At 39.6% G+C, this 18715-nt stretch overlaps 1 protein-coding gene across 1 annotated transcript in view; it reads left to right on the top strand.

Annotated features, from left to right (window-relative positions):
* The window catches only part of CMTM8 (CKLF like MARVEL transmembrane domain containing 8), a 37111-nt gene that overhangs the window by 11878 nt on the left and 6518 nt on the right, over positions 1 to 18715 (top strand). The window contains exon 2 of the mRNA XM_086615021.1: positions 17820 to 17993. Coding sequence (XP_086471147.1) covers positions 17820 to 17993 — 174 coding nt within the window. The remainder of the gene's footprint in view (positions 1 to 17819; positions 17994 to 18715) is intronic.

Here is an 18715-nt window from a genome sequence, read left to right on the forward strand (position 1 = left end):
TAAACAACTTTTTATGTTACTAATTACATTTGCGTTGTTCTGTTCAATATATTTAAAGAATTTTCCTTGTTTATCTTCTCAGCAAAAAGGGTAGGAATCTTAGCCAGGAGAATAAGGTTTCCAAATATTTTGTTCAAACTTTGGTATTTCTTTCTAGACCTTAGCAATCATGAAACATGACCAGACACTTGTACAAAGAACTTGACATTCTTTTTATGCAGTAACAGAGGACTATCTAGGAAATGTTTGCTTGAAGTAAGCAAGTCAAGATAATGTGTTAAAGGTGAGATGGGGTCTCTTAGAAACTGTTTTTACCAAGTCAAGTTAAAATTAAACAGAGTACACAGCAATAAATGAAATGGAATTCTCTAAGCTTGGTTACGTCTAATTTTTACTTTCTTACTAAGCTGTACAGTGGAATGCTAGCCTCAAAAAAAACCCCAAAACCCAAACCAACCCCATCCGAGGTAATTTTCACTTTAAAAACTGAGCTTTATTTCAAAATGCTTCTTCAATTTAGGTCTCAGTTTAAAAAAAAAAATGGTGGAGAAGTGCATTTTAAAAGAGCACATAATCTTGCCTTGTGGTGGTTGCTATTTCTGTAAGATTACATAGACAATGCGCACAAACAAGGTGATGATCCTTGAGAAGGGGTGCAAATAGAGTCCAGATGAGTTGATGAGAACGAATCAGACTAAGATCTAATGTACACAAATGGTATTGTTATGAAGAGAAGGTAATAACCCATCAGTTTTTGATGCTGTTAAAACCTGTTGCAAATTTCTGCGTTGACTTCAGTCATGCCGAAATATCCGCACATGAAATAGAACATAAAAGCCAACCTACCGCCAAGGCTATACACGCTAATCAGCACTTGTGTTGTTTGTTGAGCTCTTAAAGATCGGCAGCTCCTTTCCGATAGTCATTTCCTATCCGCTTGTTAGGACTTTGTAAAGAGATGGCTCTGTTATTCCAAAGTAAAGCGCATGCCCAGAAACTTTCCCCGCTTGTTTCTTTTGCCAACTTCATGGATTAGTCTAATAAGAGATCACCTCCCTTAAGGCCTTTCCTCTCCTGTAGCCCAGTGTGGAATACTTACTGTCAAATTGGATTGAGATTAGGAGGAGCCTAATTAACATTCTACCTTTTTTTGTGTTGACCTACTGTGCTAAAACTGCCTTTGGGAAAATGAAAGGCACAGTTAACCCGCTTGTTACCAAGATTCCTCCCAAAATTCCTACAAAACACTGTTAGTGCTACCAATTTATTTACTTGTTTTGTATGCGCAGTTTCTTTGGCTTGAACAGAGTAGCTGATAGATGATAAAAGAAGAAGCTTTTCTGATCCACTTCTCGGACACGCCCTTTTATAACCAAAATGTCTAATTTACGTAGTTCTTTAAAGATCCTTATAGTCATGTATCCCACAGTACAAGTAGAAATCTTATTTTGTGGTGAAGCATTAGTCATTTTGTTACATCCATATCATTGTAACCTCATGATACTATTAAATCCTAGACGTCAAAACAGCTCAACATCAGAAATGTCAATCTAAACATGTTCAGTCCAACAGATGGTTGTGTCCCATGGCTTTCCTGCCTTATCACTGGATTATCAAATGTCATACGCCTTCTCGTGTATCAAAGGCAAATCACTATGCATGCTGTGTGCTTCCTTTTCCCTTTGTGTGAACTAGCAAAGCTCCCAGCTAGTGATGTCTTTCAGTGGCCTAATTCCTTTCCGCTTTCTTGGTTTATATTTGCTAAGACTTGTAATATTATCAACAGTAAGGGCTTGCATTACATGCCTCTAGCTTTGTGCACAGTTCATGATAGTGGACCAAGTTTTCAATGTGTGTGGATTTGAGCATCTTGATATAGCAGTACTTGGTAGCTTGAAGAAAGGTCCCTGCAAAATACTGATTTTGTAGTCAGATTGGTTTTTTTTTTTTTTGAGTTATCTTAAGAGTTTTCCCTCTTTGATTTTAATTTTACCTCTTTGATTTGAACCTAAAAATATCATGGCGGGGGGGGGGGGGGGGGGCGGAACGTGCTAAATATCTCTGACTGGACACAGCTTTTTAAACAAAAAGCCACCATATCATTCTACAGGCTTACAGCCTTCCCCTCCCCCCTCAGTGGGAAAACAGGAACCTCTGAGCAGGAGGTAAATAGCTGAAATACTCAACAAAGAGTATTTGAACAAAGACTGGTAACACCTCTTTATTGTATCTGCACTATTGTCGTTCTAGGGAAGAAAATACTGGGCAGAAGAAAGCTGTGATCCAAATCTGAGGAAAGAGAAAGGGAAAAGGTGTGGAAGTTAGCTAAGTAAATATAATTTAGTTGGTTGTGTATATTGAGGATGGTGTAATATAAACAGAACTGCAGGAAAAGGCTTGGGTATTTCAGAAGAACCACTGGGGCGGGAAGGGAGCCTGCTGCTAGAGCAGAGCATACCCTCAGCCTGTAAGCCCTTGGCTCCTTGGCTTTTATTACCTTACCTAGAGCTCTCCTCCTTGTAACTTTGGTGTGCGTGTGCTGCACCACTGGCTACTAACAAATTGCGGGTCAGATGCAGATAGCCTTTGACAGAGTCAGTTGCTATATTTTTGGATATCAGTTCTGCCAGCTGCCTGATGGGTCAGGTCGTGGCCACCTCCACTGAACCAGCAGCTGACCCAGTCACAGTTCCATCACCTTAAACCATGATGAACTGTGACCTGAGTGCTGCAGAGGTGGTTGACTGGTAAGCAGTTGCAAATTTAGCGCTGAAGGCTGACAAGTGACTGCCCTCTGGTTATCTGCCTTACTCATCTGCCCCTGGTTGATGGTGGAGTAGCCTTGTCCTCTCTTTTCACGGTTTAGTCTGTGCCTATGCATGAGACTGTGCCCTGAGATGGAGCCAGTGTCCTGATCTGCTGACTCAGCTTCTGTAATGCAGGGAATGGAGGGAGGTTGGATGGGATGAAGAGCAGGCAGTACTTGTATTTTTAGACCACCAGTTTGATCTCATGCTGAAGACATTTGTCTGAATTTTGGGACAAAATTCTAGCCTGTGCTAGGACTGTGGGCACACTTTGCTAGATAAGGGGCCTATTGCAATAGGAAAAGGGGCAATGGTTTTAAACTAGAAGAAGGTAGATTTAGACTAGATACAAGGAAGAATTTTTTTACAATGAGAGTGGTGAAACACTGGAACAAGTTGCACAGAGAGGTAGTAGATGCCCCATCCCTGGAAACATTGAAGGTCAGGTTGGGCGAGGCTCTGAGCAACCTGATCTTGTTGAAGATGTGCCTGCTTATTGCAAGGGGAGGTTGGACTAGATGACCTTTCAAGGTCTCTTCCGACCCAAACGATTCCATGATATGTTTTGGGGTTGTACCAGTTTTCAGGCTTACAACATGCTCATCTCCAAGAGGAAAGTGCTACACCTGCAGAGGAGCTAGAAAGAGAATGTATGGGGAATACCTTTCTACTGTGAAGTGTAATTGCTGTAGACGCTTCTCTTTCAGGCATGGGAGATCCACTAATCTATAGTAATCCCTGTAGTTTGTGAATGTTCTGACATCTGTGGACTGTATTGGAAAAATCAGATTTAGAGAGAAATGGAATTGAGTATGCTTGAAAACCCAAAATCTATTAGCTGTATTGTGGGGACAGTGAGGCGTAAGGAGAAGCACGCGGCGAGAGCAGCAGTTGAAAAGGACTTGTTCCTGCTTGTTTCTTTTCTGTGTTCATGTATTATAGGAGGCAAATACAGAATTTCTGATTTCAGGCTGGCAGCTTTTAAATGCAGACATCTGAACAGGTCTCCGTGCCTTGCTGTTCACTGCAGTTCACAGTTCAGCATATGGCGATAACCCAAACTGGTGATTTGTTCACCGCGGATACGCTGGGCGGTAGAGTGTGGTAATTCAGGAGCAGCTTTGCATGCAGTCACTCTCACAGGACAGCAACCTCTGGCAGAAAAGCAGAGGGACATTGAATCATTTCTGCTCACTTATTTAAATCTGAGTAAGCCAATGTCTTCAGGCCCTAAAATATTTTTTCTTGAGTGGAGACTTTTTTTCCTTGCACTAGAAAGCTAATAGTTGTAGCCAGTTGTTCTGTTCTTTGTTTGCACAAGGCCCATTGAGACAGCTGGAGAACATAATACTCTGCTTCACACACAAGCATGTATACTTAATTTATGACTTTCGTAGTTTGAATTTGAAGTGTCAGGTATCCCACGGAGCTTTTTACTTTGTTCTCTTACCCTGCATGCACCACCTGAGTACTTACTATGGAGAGCAGATGGGCTGTGGGAAGTCTTTCAGGCTTATGGACTTTTTTTGTTTTTTCAGAACCTTGAAAATAAAGTTATGGAGCACAGTAACAAGGATTTGTTTAAAAGCATGACTGATCCACAGTGTCTTTTTACATGTTTATCCAATTAATTTTCTTCTGTTGGCATTAATATTTTCATTTGCATATAACTCTCAATCTTAAAGTTGCTTTTGTACCCTAAACTTCTCTGCAAATGTTAATTGTGGGACAGTGGTAACAACTCTTAAATAGATCTCTATTGAAAATGTAATTCTGGTTTTACCCTGTGCCTGATTCCTTTAAAGTAAACTCTTTCTACTACTATTGTGAAAAGAAAAGAGAGAAAGAAAAAAAAAAAGGGGGGGAGGGCATGGGGGATGGGAAGCATAGCTTGTTATCAGAAGCAATGTTAGTATTTGTGATTATCTCTTGTTCAGTTGAGTCTTGTCAACAATTTAACTTTATACCAAGAGCTATATTTATCTTTGATATATTGGTGACAGATGGAAATTTCAGAAAAGGACATACCTAGAAACTGACTTCAGACAAATTCACATGAGAAGCAGGGCTGAGGTTTTTCAATAATGAGGGTAAATAGGCATTGTGGCAGCTTATTTAGAGACAAGATGAATCTTACCACTGCAATGCCTGTGCCAAGACATCATCTCTTTCCAAAACTCATGTTGTAGGTTGAAATCTCTATACCATTGCACGCGTGGCCAAAATGGGCCTTTCTGACAGTGAAGTCTGTGAACACAAATGCCTCCAGAAAAGCATATGCGAATGTTAAATGTTTCTAGGTATGCTGCTCTTCTATGTTGTTAATGTAAAACGTATTCACGAAAGAAAACAACTTTGCTATAGAAGGAAAAAGACTTTTCGAGGAGGCACTTCTACAACATGTGGATCAGTCTTTGTAATATCTATAATCTTTGCCCAAAAACATGGATAATGGCTCCTGGGGTTGGACCTTTGTATTTGGGATTCAATACAGAAATAGTCAAGAGGTACAATAAGCTTCTAAATAGGCAGACAACAACTGATCTGGATGCAGACTTGTTTTCTCATGTCTTCTGTTTGTCAGGCAAGGGAAACTATTACAAGTTCCAGTGACTAGAGGATTTTGTCTCACAGTAAGCAAAAATTCTGTATTCTACAACACCAGTTTCTGTGGTGTTCAGCTGGAATTTAAAAGATACTTTCATTCTAAAAATTAAAAAAAAATTTGAATGAGCAGTTAATATTTTCCTCGTGTTTAAATGGATATAGAATGCATCAATAGCCTTTCTTAGCAGATACTCTTTGATTTTTTTTTTCTTCCTTTTTTTTTTTTTTTTCCCATTGCATCATATCTGGCTTTATGACTGTGTATCCTAACTATAGGGCAAAATAAAAGTTATTCCCAAAGAAGTAATAAGCTTTCTATTTTAATATAGCAGCTAAGATTTGTGAACAATGCTGTGCGTCCGCTAATTATAGGCATCTCTATTTACATGGCCTAACAGGAAGATGGAGATGTAAAAATAGCAACAAAGAGCCAGTGACATTATTAATAAAGCAGCTGTATACGGCATTGTTCTCTTGAAGAATGTAGGCATCATTTAGACAAAGTGGACTACATAAATAATCAGTCATAATTCATAAGTAACCATTGTTAGGAATTCTCTTTTAAAAATAGTTCACCGTACTAACATACAAACGATGGCAGAATGACTTTCTTTGTGAGTGCATGTATTTTACATGTACACATGAACAAAATATTAAAAGTAACTTACAGAATCATTGCTGTTATTGAGGAGCTGGTATTTTTCTACCCTCAGGAACTGTATCCCTTCAGGGAAGGTGGGAGAAAGGAAGACAGAGTGCTATAAGACTTCTTCCAAAGGAAAAGTTTTTATGTAGATAGAAGAGGCAAGATCAAGGTAGAACAACACATAGGTAACTGAAACCTCTTTTCGTTTATATTAATTTATTAGAACAAAAGAGCAAACCCTTCCTACCATCATGTTCCATTAAGAAACAATGGTAGTTGTAGTAATAAAATTAAGTAGTCACATTGGGGAAGACACATTCAGCTAGACCCATATCACCCTGTATCTTTTGAGGTCAGAATCCACAATCTGTGCGCTCACAGTTTGTATGTGAGCTTTATAAAGGACAAATTGTATTTGGAGCACAAGGGCTGTGCTGTGATCTTTACCTCCAGAAAAAGGTCTCTATTCCTTGAGTTGAAAGCCTGTGGCCCTTCTCAGAAAAACATCCGTATATTTGTGAACCAGTCCCTACGTTTGCACAAAAGGTTGTATCTTAAGCTTGTCATCTGCCTCACCCAAGAAATGCCCCCAAAAATCCTAACCCAAAAACTAGGAGGGGGCAGACCCTACCACACAGTTAAATTGCAGCTGCGCTCCTGAAACCTATTCTGTCTTGAGAAGAAATACAACATTCATCATCCACTGAAATTCTTGTTAAATATGAGGAAAGGAAATTTCTTCCTTTGTCCAAATCTCAGCTTCAGATCTCAAAATAAGAATTCAAAAAGCCTGTCAGTATGTTTTTTCTTTGGTGTCTTTTTTTTAGATTTAAATTGCGGCAAAGAAGCACTGCGAGTCCTTGCAAGTCTTTTCACCGAGTAGCTGATGCTCCCTATTAACATGAGCTCTCAAATCTGCACGTAATTTTGTAGTATGAAAATCTCTTGAAGTGAAAATCAATGAAATAGTGCAACATCGTATGAATTTGATCATAGGACTTACTACAAACCGACTCAAGGAATTACTACTGCATCTCATGTGAGTCATATAGGATGCATTTTTGCTTCTGTACTGCCTGTACAAGGACAGGAGTGTTCAAAGGACCAATTTGTGAGTATTACTTCTCAAAGAAATCAGCTCCAACTTTTACTCAGAGTTCCAAAATACATCGATATTTGAATGTTAAGTACAGAAACATTTGACCTTGTAGTTTTGCTTATCTTGATGATTTATAACCAGGGCTTTAAAAAGGAAAAAATTATCATCGTATGAAATTTATATGCTACTTTTTAAACTGAAGGTGTTTGTACCAAACCTTCAAGTTTTTCTGAAACAGCCCTGCCTGTAGAGGCTGTGCAAAAGCAACCACTAGGAATCAGAGAAATATGTATCCTGTGCCATGTCTGTCTCTGTGTGACTATTTTGCTTTGTAATTGTCTCCTTTATAGTTCATATTCGAAAAGAGCATTAAGTGAAAATTTCCTCAGAAACTAAATGAAAAGATGGATTATTTTGTGTTTGGATCTAATATGCTATTAGTTTACGTTTTCCTTTCTCTGCTGCTGAAGAGCAAAGCATAGCAGGAGTTCCAGTGAGTAATTCCCAACTCCATGATACCACTGTGTTTGCCATAGCACTACCACTTCTCCCAACTCTGTCAGGAGATTGTGAATTTGTCAGGAGACAGTGAATTTGGCATCAACAGCATTGCTGCACAATAGCAAAGTGTTACTTTTGGGGAAATGCTAGGTGATGGGAGCAATCCCTGCCACAGCCAGGCCTTGCTGAAGTGGAAGGAAAGGGAGCAGCAGCATTCCTTTTATTTGCATCCGTCGTGATTGCTAGATAAGAGGCCAGGCAGTCTCCTTGCATTGAGGTCACCTTTAGAGATTAAGCACTGTGGAGGTCATTGCCTTCCAGCTGTTTCACCAGGTGCCCTTTTAGAGAGGTAAGTAAGTGCTTTTTAGGACAGGCTGTTTGTCTTTGGTGGCATTTTGCACCACCCCTCTTTATTTTCACATTAAACTGTGGCCCCGATGGAGCCACTGATAGCAGTAACCAGTGTGTCCTGGTCAGCTGCAGCAGCTCTGGGCTGGTTGCAGGTCTCTTTCCTGACTGATCTGGGACTGACCCGTTGCACTGTATTCTGCATAAAGGCACTTTCGTCAGACAGTAGAACATTATGGGCAAAGATGAGGCTGTCTCTTCTGCTGCGGCTATGTAGATAAACGATGAGTGGCACTGTGTTAGCACGGGTGCAAAAGCTGACACATGCTCAATGCACAGTAACCTGTAAAAATGTCTGTGTGTGTGCAGATCCTCAGGCAAAACACAAGCATTAAGTTAGAATTTACAGGCATCAGTAAACAGTAGTGTGCTCCTGAATGCAGCCCTCAAACCTTAAAGCATTTAATGTGGAAAGTGCCCTGGGAGGAGGACCAATCTTTATGCTTTGTACATATTTAATGACCTGTTAATGATCAACTACTGCTCTGCTGAGAAGATAGATTTTATGATGATATAATTCAAGCCAGTTTCTTCACCATTGCTTGAGATTATTTCTTGTAATTCTACTTCAGAAACAAACGGTATGTCGATGTGGCATATAGTCATCCCATCCTATTCTGTTGTTAACGCTTTTGCAGCTTCCAGTACTCAGTTGCCAGGATCTCCTGCAGGAAAGTAAGGCAAATTAACACCTGAAGTTAGTAACGGTGGTTGTAATGGATCTGGTCGGTGGTCTGTTTAGTCCAGTATTCAGTCTCATATGGCAGAATATGGCAAGATCCTTCTCTGCTGTAGTTTTCTAGCTTCTAGCAAATGGCATGTTAGGAATTTCCAGAGCTGAAGGCTGCATCTTGACTATCATCTATGTCAGCAATGTATAGAGATAGGACTGAGCTGTCTTCCAGAAGTGTGTATGATGTTTCCTATGGCAATGAATTCTGTAATCTGGTTAGGTATTGGGGTTTTTTTTATTATTTTTTGGTGAGTTTTTTTTTAAACATCAGTTCCTTCTATTTGTTTTTCAGCTTTCTGCCTGATAATGTAGCTGGATGCTTCTTGTGCTGCAAGTCCTAATCCAGTCCTTGTTCCCTTCTTTATGCCACTGCCATTCTGCAGCTTTCTGTTATATCGTCCTTCAGCCTTCCACAGAAAATTGAACTCATCTTTTTTTCCAACCTTAACTGTCTTTTCTTGCAGGAGCCGTTCTCTGTGCCTTGAACAATCCAACTGAATCATTTTAGAAATGTGAGAGAGGAGTGAACAGAACATACTCAATGCGTGGGTACGCCATTGATTTATAAAGCACTGTGATATTTTCTGTTTGGTGGAGTTTCTTATTCTTTTATTCCTTTCCAAACAGTTTCTAATCTTCTGTTATGTTTTTTGATCACATGGAACAAAATTTACAACCCAAGTACAGTCTTATTTCTTGTTTACCTTCTGAATATCCACTATCCTACCTTTAGTTATTTTTCCAGACAAAACTTCCTGAGAAACTGTAAGAAACAAACTCTTTTGTAGTGATTTCACTGTTTTAATAGGAAATGGGGTAGTCTGTGTTTTCCAGAAAACATCTCTTGCTTTTTTTAATTTAAGCTACCTCATTTTGGTCTGTTATTGATGTTAGCTCTATTCTCATACATTCCATGCATATTTCTCAGGTGAAGCAACATTTGAGCATTGTAATACGCTGTTGAGATAGACAATACAGTCTCGTTACTCTCTCCCACCCAAGTTATTTTTTCTCAGCTGTCACTTGCAGTGAGCCAGAGCACCATATTGCAGAAAACTCCTCACGTGTGAGTTGCAGTGCAGTCAGTGGAGTCAACAGTGGAGCCCAGAGAAAGGGTACCTTTGATTTATTCATTTTTGTAGGCAGTAGACTCATTAAGGTGACATGGAATTGGGGTGTGCCACTGCGTTTTGCTCAGGTACTGTTGTCTTTATGCCTAGGCAGCACTGCAGTATTGCGATACCCATTCTGATCAGAAAAACAAAATTTCCTGCTTGCGTGCCACCCACTAACTGCCTCCCTCTCTCTGCTCTCCCCAAGGAGACTTAGAGTTTCTCGGGCGCTTCTGCTAGCTGGCTCTGCCTCTCAGTGTGAATCATTCTGCATGAGTGCAAGCTGATACCCTTATTTACACGTGCCATGGCCAGTTCCGTACATACTCACTGCATGGCTGATCCGGATAATGAGCATCACAGTCTGAACATCAAGATTAGCCCTTCTTCACTGGCTCAGGTGTGGAGAGGTCTGGTCCCCAATTTGCTTGACGAAAGCACTCTTGGACTCCTTCTTGGGAAAGTGGGTAGGTGTGGGAGGACTTCACTGCTCTGTGGAGCTGTGGGAAAGGTGCAGGAGGTCCATCAGCTGTTGAAGGGCTTGATCTGAATTCTCACTCTGGAATAGGCGTGCTCCCTATTGAATGAAACGTCTGCCAGTGAGCCTTGACCCATATCAAGCCTGGGTCAGGAGGTTTTTCTGTGTGGCTTGTAATATGATTTGGACTAAACTCTTGAGTAAGAGAGTTCAGTCTTTAGTAAAGACATACTTCTGGAGCATATTTTGGCATGTGCTGCTTCCAGTAGTTTTCTTTCTTAGGAGATCTATCCTAAAAAACAACCCTGTGGAGGAGTTCTCTCAAGTGATGGTAACTGTTGTACCAGTATTTCAAGCTGTTGATCTGTAGTGAGGGGTGCTCGCTGGTGCTGCCACGGAGCCAAGAGCATGACAGAAAGTTTGAAGACTTGTGGGAAGAGTCAACGCTGAAACTAGTTGCCTGGAAATAATTTAAAAGGTATTCAGACAATTTTTAGAAATTCTGCGAAAGTACAAGAGACTGTATTTTGCACAGTTTTATTACAAATAGAAATGTTTTCAAAATTAGGAGAGACTTGAGACTTGTAGCTGCTACTCAGTTTGACACTGAGAGTTGTGCTGTATAAACGATAAAATACTTCATTGGTATGTCCATTATGACCACTGGCATGTTTCTGCGAGCACTATGGATTTTTTAAAATTTTGCTAGACAGGCAGAGTCCTGAAAAGTCTCAGCAAAAACTCTAGCCTTTTCTTTATTTGGTGTACAGCCTGCAAAAACATGCAGAATTCAAATAAATTTTTTTTTTCTTCCTTGCTTGTATGTAGAACCTGAGTTCCCTTCTGTGGGACTGTCCCACCAGAAGGCAGTCTGGGTGAATCACAAAGCTTTCCTCCAACTGCTGTTAACACTGAATGGTTATGGAAGAAAAGTGGTACACAGCGTGGTTGGTAGTGAGGAGTGGGATGGTAGTGATGGGCTGATGAAAACTCATTGCAATGTTTTGTGTTAAAAAAGATGTTTGAGGCTGGGAAAGAGAAGCAGTAGGTAAAACAATGTATTGGTTAGATTATTACACAGTAAATTAACATGGTCCTTGAAATTTTGGACAAGCAAGGATTTTATGTCTAAAAAATGTAGCTGAAAGATGTTTTTGAATTTCCTTGTCTTTGCATCTTTACTCAGTGTTAATAGAAATCTTATTTGAATCCTTTCAGTTTTAAGAGCTAAGTTAAAAAAAAAGGTGTATCACCTTTTCTCTGGCTGCAGCACAAACAAGATTTTTATATTTTGTATTTTAGCCTGGATTGATATTTGATTGATTTATTAAGTACTTGAAGGCTTGCACCGTATTTTTTCTTAGACATTTTTCCCTCCATGGACATTAAAATAGTTTTCTAAATATTGGGGAAGAGTTTTGTGGGTTTGGGTTTTTTATTGTGAGTTTGGGATTTAGTTTGTTTTTTGAGCAAACAAACAAATTATCCTTATTTTGAGTAGTTTGTGGGTAAACCAGCATATTTGGTGATAATGTTGTGCCCGGTATGGAAGTGAACCCATCAAAGTTGCTTTGTGCAGATGCTCTAACCCCAAGGCATAACCCTTGTGAAAGATTTCAGTATATACATCGCTTGTTTCGAGCGTTCCCTTTCCATCTGCAGGGATTTGGCACTGTGCGAAAATTGCCCCTTTGATGTTTCTGCTGGGCATCTGAAGCCTGCCTAGTGTCCCCTTCCAAAGCGTTTTTCTAAAAAAAAAAAAAGTGATGATTGTGCTCCCTTCAGTGGCAGAAGGTGGAATTGTTGATTGTTGTATGTCACCTCATAGGTCGTGTATGAGAGCACAAAACCTCCGATTTAAAGACATTTTTTAAGTGTAATGCAAACTCTTAGTCCGTTTAGCCTTAGCTGGAAGGAAAAAAAAAATCATTCTGTATCTGTCAAATATAAGACAATTAAATCTGGCTGTTCTTATGACAGACTGTCCTGGGCATGTTGTATAGGAACAATTGAGGAGGAGTGCCCTTTTTTTCCTTCTGTTTTTATCTTCAAATACAGCGCCCCCCCGCCCCGGGTCCCCACTCCCCCCATCCCACCCTGGATATTTTGATTCGCAATCTAAGATCCTGTGTTTTGGTGTGTGTTCCATGTCATGACAGGTTTGGAAGAATGTCTCTTAATCTTACCAAATTCTTATGAACACCCTAAGGCTGGTTAACTAGTCAACATCAAACAAGGGGAGCCCCTATAGTGCTGAACTGCTGCTGGTCTGGCTGCCCTTAGGGATCCTTGCTTTACCCTCTAGTGCCTGATGAACCGACCTTGTCTTTCCAAGGGCCAGGAAAGGTGGAATAAGAAACCAGGGAGCAGGCAGGAGAAATGTTCGTGTTCTCTCTGCCTACAGGAGATTCCCTGGGGCTTTTTTGCCTGGAGAGAGTAGCCAAGGGAAGAAAAGGATGGAGATTGAGACATTCATAGACTACTTGTGCTGCTGCTGAGGTAGCTCCTAACTTCTGATTTAGTAGTGAAATAATGATGTGCAATAATTTAGAATGGTCTCTCTTTCCTCTAGTCGTAAATCTCCTTTCTTGGGAAGGAGAGGAAAGATGTCTTGCTTTCTGCTTGCTGAATTCTGTCCATGTTTAGGTGGCTTGAATGCAGGAGACAACTGTTGCTGCAAAGGCACAACTCTTCTAGTCTCCTTCTACCATAATTTCCATCTATACCAGTAGCAACTCTGCATAAATCTTATGATACTTATGCATACAGAGAACTAAAATGGTCCTGGGAAGCATCTCTAGGATAAAGAATAGGAAAAGCTTCAGGCAAACATTCTAAATAGTTTTGTTGTGTTTTTTTTTTTCATGAAACTAGATGAGCCTTGGGTTTTTCTCCCTGTCAGTTCTGCCACAATGAGACGACTACTTCCTTTGAAAAGGATGCATAAACATTTTTAACTGTGTTGCTGAGTTAACCAGTCGAGATGAATGCTGCAGAATTTGTAATGCTAGCATCACTGGAGAGGAGTCACTACATCACAGGCTTTTTAAATACAGTTTGTAAGTATGAAGTTCTGCAGTTTCTAAGCTGCTTCAAAAAGCAAAACTGGATACACAGATTCAAGCTCGCACCTGCTTTCATACCTGCTGATTTGTACCAGCAACATGAGACAAGATATGTCTCATCTACTAGGTAACAAAGCCTTTTTTTTTTTTTAAAGTGACTAAATAACCTAATACTTTTGAATTTCTCAGCACTGTGGAAGAATTGTGGCACTTATTTAAGGCTTTGAATATGCAATTAAGTATCTAATTTTAAACCTGCACACTCAATAATATTGGACTTTGCTACAGAGTTGTTTCCTTTTTATGGTATCTGCCAACTGCTGAAGTATGCATTAGTACATTTGACATATTTAATGCATTCTGGTAATGGAGGTACCTGATCACGCAGCAGCCAAATGATCACAAAATAGATGTCTAAGGTGAAATCAGAGACTGCAATAAACATGGGAAAACTGCTTGCCTTTATCACGTGCTGAAAAGCGAAATCCAAATCTCCCATCTGACTTGAAAAACTGGACCCAGTTGGTGGAGCCCTTGATAGTCTTAGGACACAGCAGCCGCTCTTGTCAACTACCACATGCATTATTTGCTTTGGTCTTCTTGATGCTTTTTACTCCCTTTATCGGAGTCATTTTCGACAGGATTGTAGTATGTTTCTGTGATTCTAAATAAGCATATTCTGACTTGCTCATAAATGAAAATAAAATACTTAGCTATTACTGATATGTTCTAGCACACCTTGTTACAGTGGGATAGAGGCCTTTCCCAGTTACTGAGTGCAGCTTTCTCCCTTGTCTTTCAGCTGATCTGAAGCAGTGAAGGTAGCCGTGTACTGTCTGTGCACACTGAATTACTGTGGGCGCTCCCCAGGTATTGCAGTTGCTGGTCTTTGCTTTACGGTATCGCCTACCTATCACTCACTTGCCAGATTCTGTACACTAGATGCTCATTGAGACAGCATTTGAATATAGTCCAGTTATTCCCAGTGGGGAGATATGGTATCAAATCAGCAGGAAAAGTGGCATTCTCAGCTCCAGCAGATGCACAAGTGTCATCCAGTTTGTACTGATCTGTTGAACAGCAAATGCGTAATGTAAGGGGCAGTCAGAATATTACGAGACAGGCTTTTAACACCGCAGAAGCCATTTCAGTATTTAACATGCTGAGAAGACAAGCTAATCACGAAAGGCTTGTCTAAATGTCTGTGTTCCTTTGACTCCTTAAGTATTTTGTAGATGCTGACAGCCAGTGTGAACTTTAAATCAATTTATTGCGTATGTTTACATATGCAATAAAACCATTTGCTATATCATCTAACGACACACAGAGTGAATTGTTGACCATGAGCTGATCTGACCTTTTCAGGTCTAATCAAGAAATCTGAAATATTATTTCAGCCTGTCAGCTCCAGTAATATTCAGTAAGAGTATCTGTATCTAACTGAAAATGTCAGACGCGCTCTTAATATGCAACTCATCAAAGTTACGATGCGGATGAACCAAGAACTGGTTAAGAATATAAATCTTTTAACATCTGTGGTGCATCTCAATTGCTTAGGTAAGTTGTTCTGCCATTGATACAGGCTAGCTAAAAACATGCATTAAAATAAGCAATTCTTTAGAATACATGTGAGATGTACAGCGCTTAAATATTGAAATGATTGTGAAAGAGAGGCGATAACACCAGTTTATAATATTACTGAAAAAAACAGTGACCAGTGAGAATACCAGTGCACTAGTTAATGTCCTGCTAGCTTCATTGAGTGGTAATGTAAGATTAGTGGTCTCACATTAACCTCAATATTTTCCTTTTTAATAATTTGCGACTTGTAAGGTTTTTACTCTTTCCAGAGGTAATCGATTATATAAGCTGAGGTGTCCTTATCAATCTGACTTGTGTTGAATTTAGTATTAAACATTTTCCATCGTCTGGTGCTTTTTATGAAAAAGTCTATTTCAATTTTTAAAAGCTTTCTAAAAACCAACACTTATCAGTAGGTTATGTGGTTTAATGTTATTTAATTTCTTTGTTTTCTTTGTCTCATCTTCGAAGTTTCTGTTCTTGGTATTTTACTAGTCAGATCTAGGGTAATTCTGTCTTTTAATAATTATTTATCAAGCATGAGAACAATTATTTGTTAGTGTAATTTCTGGATGATGAATTTAAATTTGGATTAAAGTCGATGGGCCCAATGAAAAGCAACTTTGTATCCTAAGAAAATGGTATTTTATTAGCTAAACAGTCTATCAAGATTGTTTTATCTTAAAGCAATTGTTAATGAAATTGAGTTGGTTTTTAAACTAATCATGGGTAGTTGGTGCAATTTAAGGCGTTATTAACTGAATTGCTGCTATTAGTAAAACGTTGCTGGAACTAGAATTAAAATGAACTATGGGAAGCATTACTGAACTGATAACCTTGCATTAAAGAAGAGCGTGTATTTTAAGCTACCCAGTTAATGCTGTTTGAACTGTTCTTGTGAGGCAATGCTGCCCTCCCCTGGTGTGCTGTGGAAAGTAGAAATTTTTATCCCAGTCCAAGCAAGTTCCAGGGCTTCCTATTAAAAAAGAAACGCTGAATTCGTGAAAACGGTGAAAAAAATGCTCTTAAAAAGACAATTATGTACCTTCTCTTATTACAAGACCAAAAAAAAAGGGGAACAGACGTTTATAGGATGCTTTTATGTATGATGGTGCAGATGTAGATGAACGCGCAAATAACATATAGGAGTATACACAGGACAACAAACTGAGGGTTGAATTAAGTTTGGGTGGCAATTTGGAAGATGAATTGAAGACAAAATAAGCAGATACCAGGTAGCTGCTGAAAGTTAGTGGGACTGATTACAATAAACTCTTGTTTAACAGTATAGTTTTGTCTTTTGTGTAACGTTTAAAGATTTATCATTATAGATTACGTGTTTAGTTCTGCAATAGAAAAGTAAATGGGACCATAACCAACAACTTACATGGGAATAGGATTAGGTCTTGTGCAAATGAAGCTATAGCAAAACTGTCATCTTCTGTCAAAGGCAATTGATAACAAACATACCACCGTAGGCTCAGGAAGTCCCTCCACTGCGCATTCCTGAGAGCTGAGGCAGGTAGTCCAAGGAAATATTATTGTTGCATGGTCTATTCTTAATATATTTCTTCAGACATCTGTTATTAACCACTGCTGGATACAGGATATTGGGATAGAAGGTTCTTTAGATTGTCCATCTGTGGCTGTTGTCTGTTAAGTAAGTGTGTTGCTATTTGCTTTCATTTTGTCTTCCATTTCTCACTGCTGGGCAGTTTCAGCATAGTCCAGACAGCAGAAAGAGATGAGCCTTGTTTCAAATATAAGAATTTTAGTTCCTACTACTGACTCCAGTAAAATGTATGTTGTGGGGTTTGTTTGTTTTTAAGGTATAAAATATCCCTTTCTTTTTATAATTAAGATTTTTCTAATTGCTGGACAACTTCCAAAGCACACAACTTTTCTTTCTGTGACGTGTGACTTGACTTCTGTTTTGTTTGCTCCTCATCCTCCTTAATGCATCGGAGATCATCTAACACTAGAGAAAACTGGAGAGAGCATGTTAAAATCTGTGATTCGTGTATTTCTTCCTGTCTTAAATGGAACAGATTACCAGATTCAGGATCAGGAGAGAGTTTTTTTCCCCAGACTGGTTTGTCTGGGGAGTTTGCTTGAGTGAGAGTTCTTGTCTACTACTTGGGGTCAGGTCATTTGAGGGATATTCTAAGAACTGTGGAATATAATGACATTCCCAACCTGACCTGCTCTGGTCCAGCAGCACGTTATAGTGGTGGTGGCTGTTGATATTTCACTACCTTTTATAATAAGGTCCTAGGAGTTATTTTGTGTCTGTAGTGCCTACAGGTCCACAGAGCAGATGTGGACCATTTTGAACTAGACCCCAACTACTCTGTTACCTGTGACTGTGGCAGATGGGACCTGTAGATCCCAGTGGTCCTTCACAGGCTTCTGTTTCTGAAGTGACTTCTCAGACTGCAAAATGATAGTATTTACCTTCATGTGCATAAGCTAGTAGTCTATAATAAGCAATCCTTTTGAGAGCTAGATGTAAAACCACTGCAGGTATGGCTCCATAATAGTTAAAAGGTGAGCTAAATCAACACCGAGGCTCCTCATTCTGCCTTTCCCTTTGTGACGTCCTGCAACAGCAAAACCAGTTTTATGTTCTTCCCTTTTGTTAGGTTAGTATTCTGTCAGTGTAGCATCCCTCAGCTCATCAAATGGTTATGTGAATGGCAGTGGTGTCGTTCCTTGACCTAGAACAAATGTATGAGGTCTAAGATTGTGTAACAGTTTTCTTTCTTCTCCATAACTTTTGCAGGTATTAGGGCTGCTGGTGTGGACCCTGATTGCTGGAACGGAATACTTTCTATATCCGGCCTTTGGCTGGGTGATGTTTGTAGCTGTGTTTTACTGGGTTCTCACCGTCTTCTTTCTGATCATCTACATGACAATGACCTACACCAGGATCCCCCAGGTGCCATGGACCACGGTGGTAAATACATCCTTTCTTTCTTGTTTTAAGCTTGCTGAGTTAGGAAAAGAATAAAATATTGATGTGTTCTACGGGTATAGTTAAACAACTGTATTTAGGCTTTTTGCGGATTTTTCCCTAATTAGTGTGTGGCTGTGTACCTGCAGTGTTGAACCTTCATACTACCCAGACGCTTTTAAAACGCTTTTCCTATGATGTTTCACCATTTTGTTCAGCAGTTGATGTAGTGACTTGATTTTTAATAATGTGCGTGTGACTGATATTTATGCACAGTAGCCTCTTTCTCCCTGTAGTGGTTACATCCCATGAAGAATGAGTCAGTTGCTGCCTCTGAGCTAACAGACCTGGCCATATGGCTTAAACAGCAGAAATCCCTGCTGGAATCAACACCATGAATTGGAAGTGAGACCTTGGCTCTTAAAACATGAGTCTTCCTCTGTTAAAGTAAAAGCAAAGGTGGTTCAGAGGTAGCAACAGTCTGACAATCCACATATGGCCTGCTGTGAAAATGATGCTGAAAATTAGTGTAATATATATGTAAAATACATGCCGTATAATCCTTTGCTTTTAGCTCAAGACTTCATGAAAATCAGATAAATAGCTAATGCAATTACAGAAAAAATTTACAGGCGCTTAAAATTCAGATCCAGTTTTTGTGGTTTGAACAAACCTGACTAGCTGCACCTCTCAACAATGTATCTTTACATGATTTTCATAACAGG

The sequence above is a fragment of the Tauraco erythrolophus genome, chromosome 7 (assembly GCF_009769465.1).
Source record: "Tauraco erythrolophus isolate bTauEry1 chromosome 7, bTauEry1.pri, whole genome shotgun sequence".
Taxonomy (NCBI): Eukaryota; Metazoa; Chordata; class Aves; order Musophagiformes; family Musophagidae; genus Tauraco; species Tauraco erythrolophus.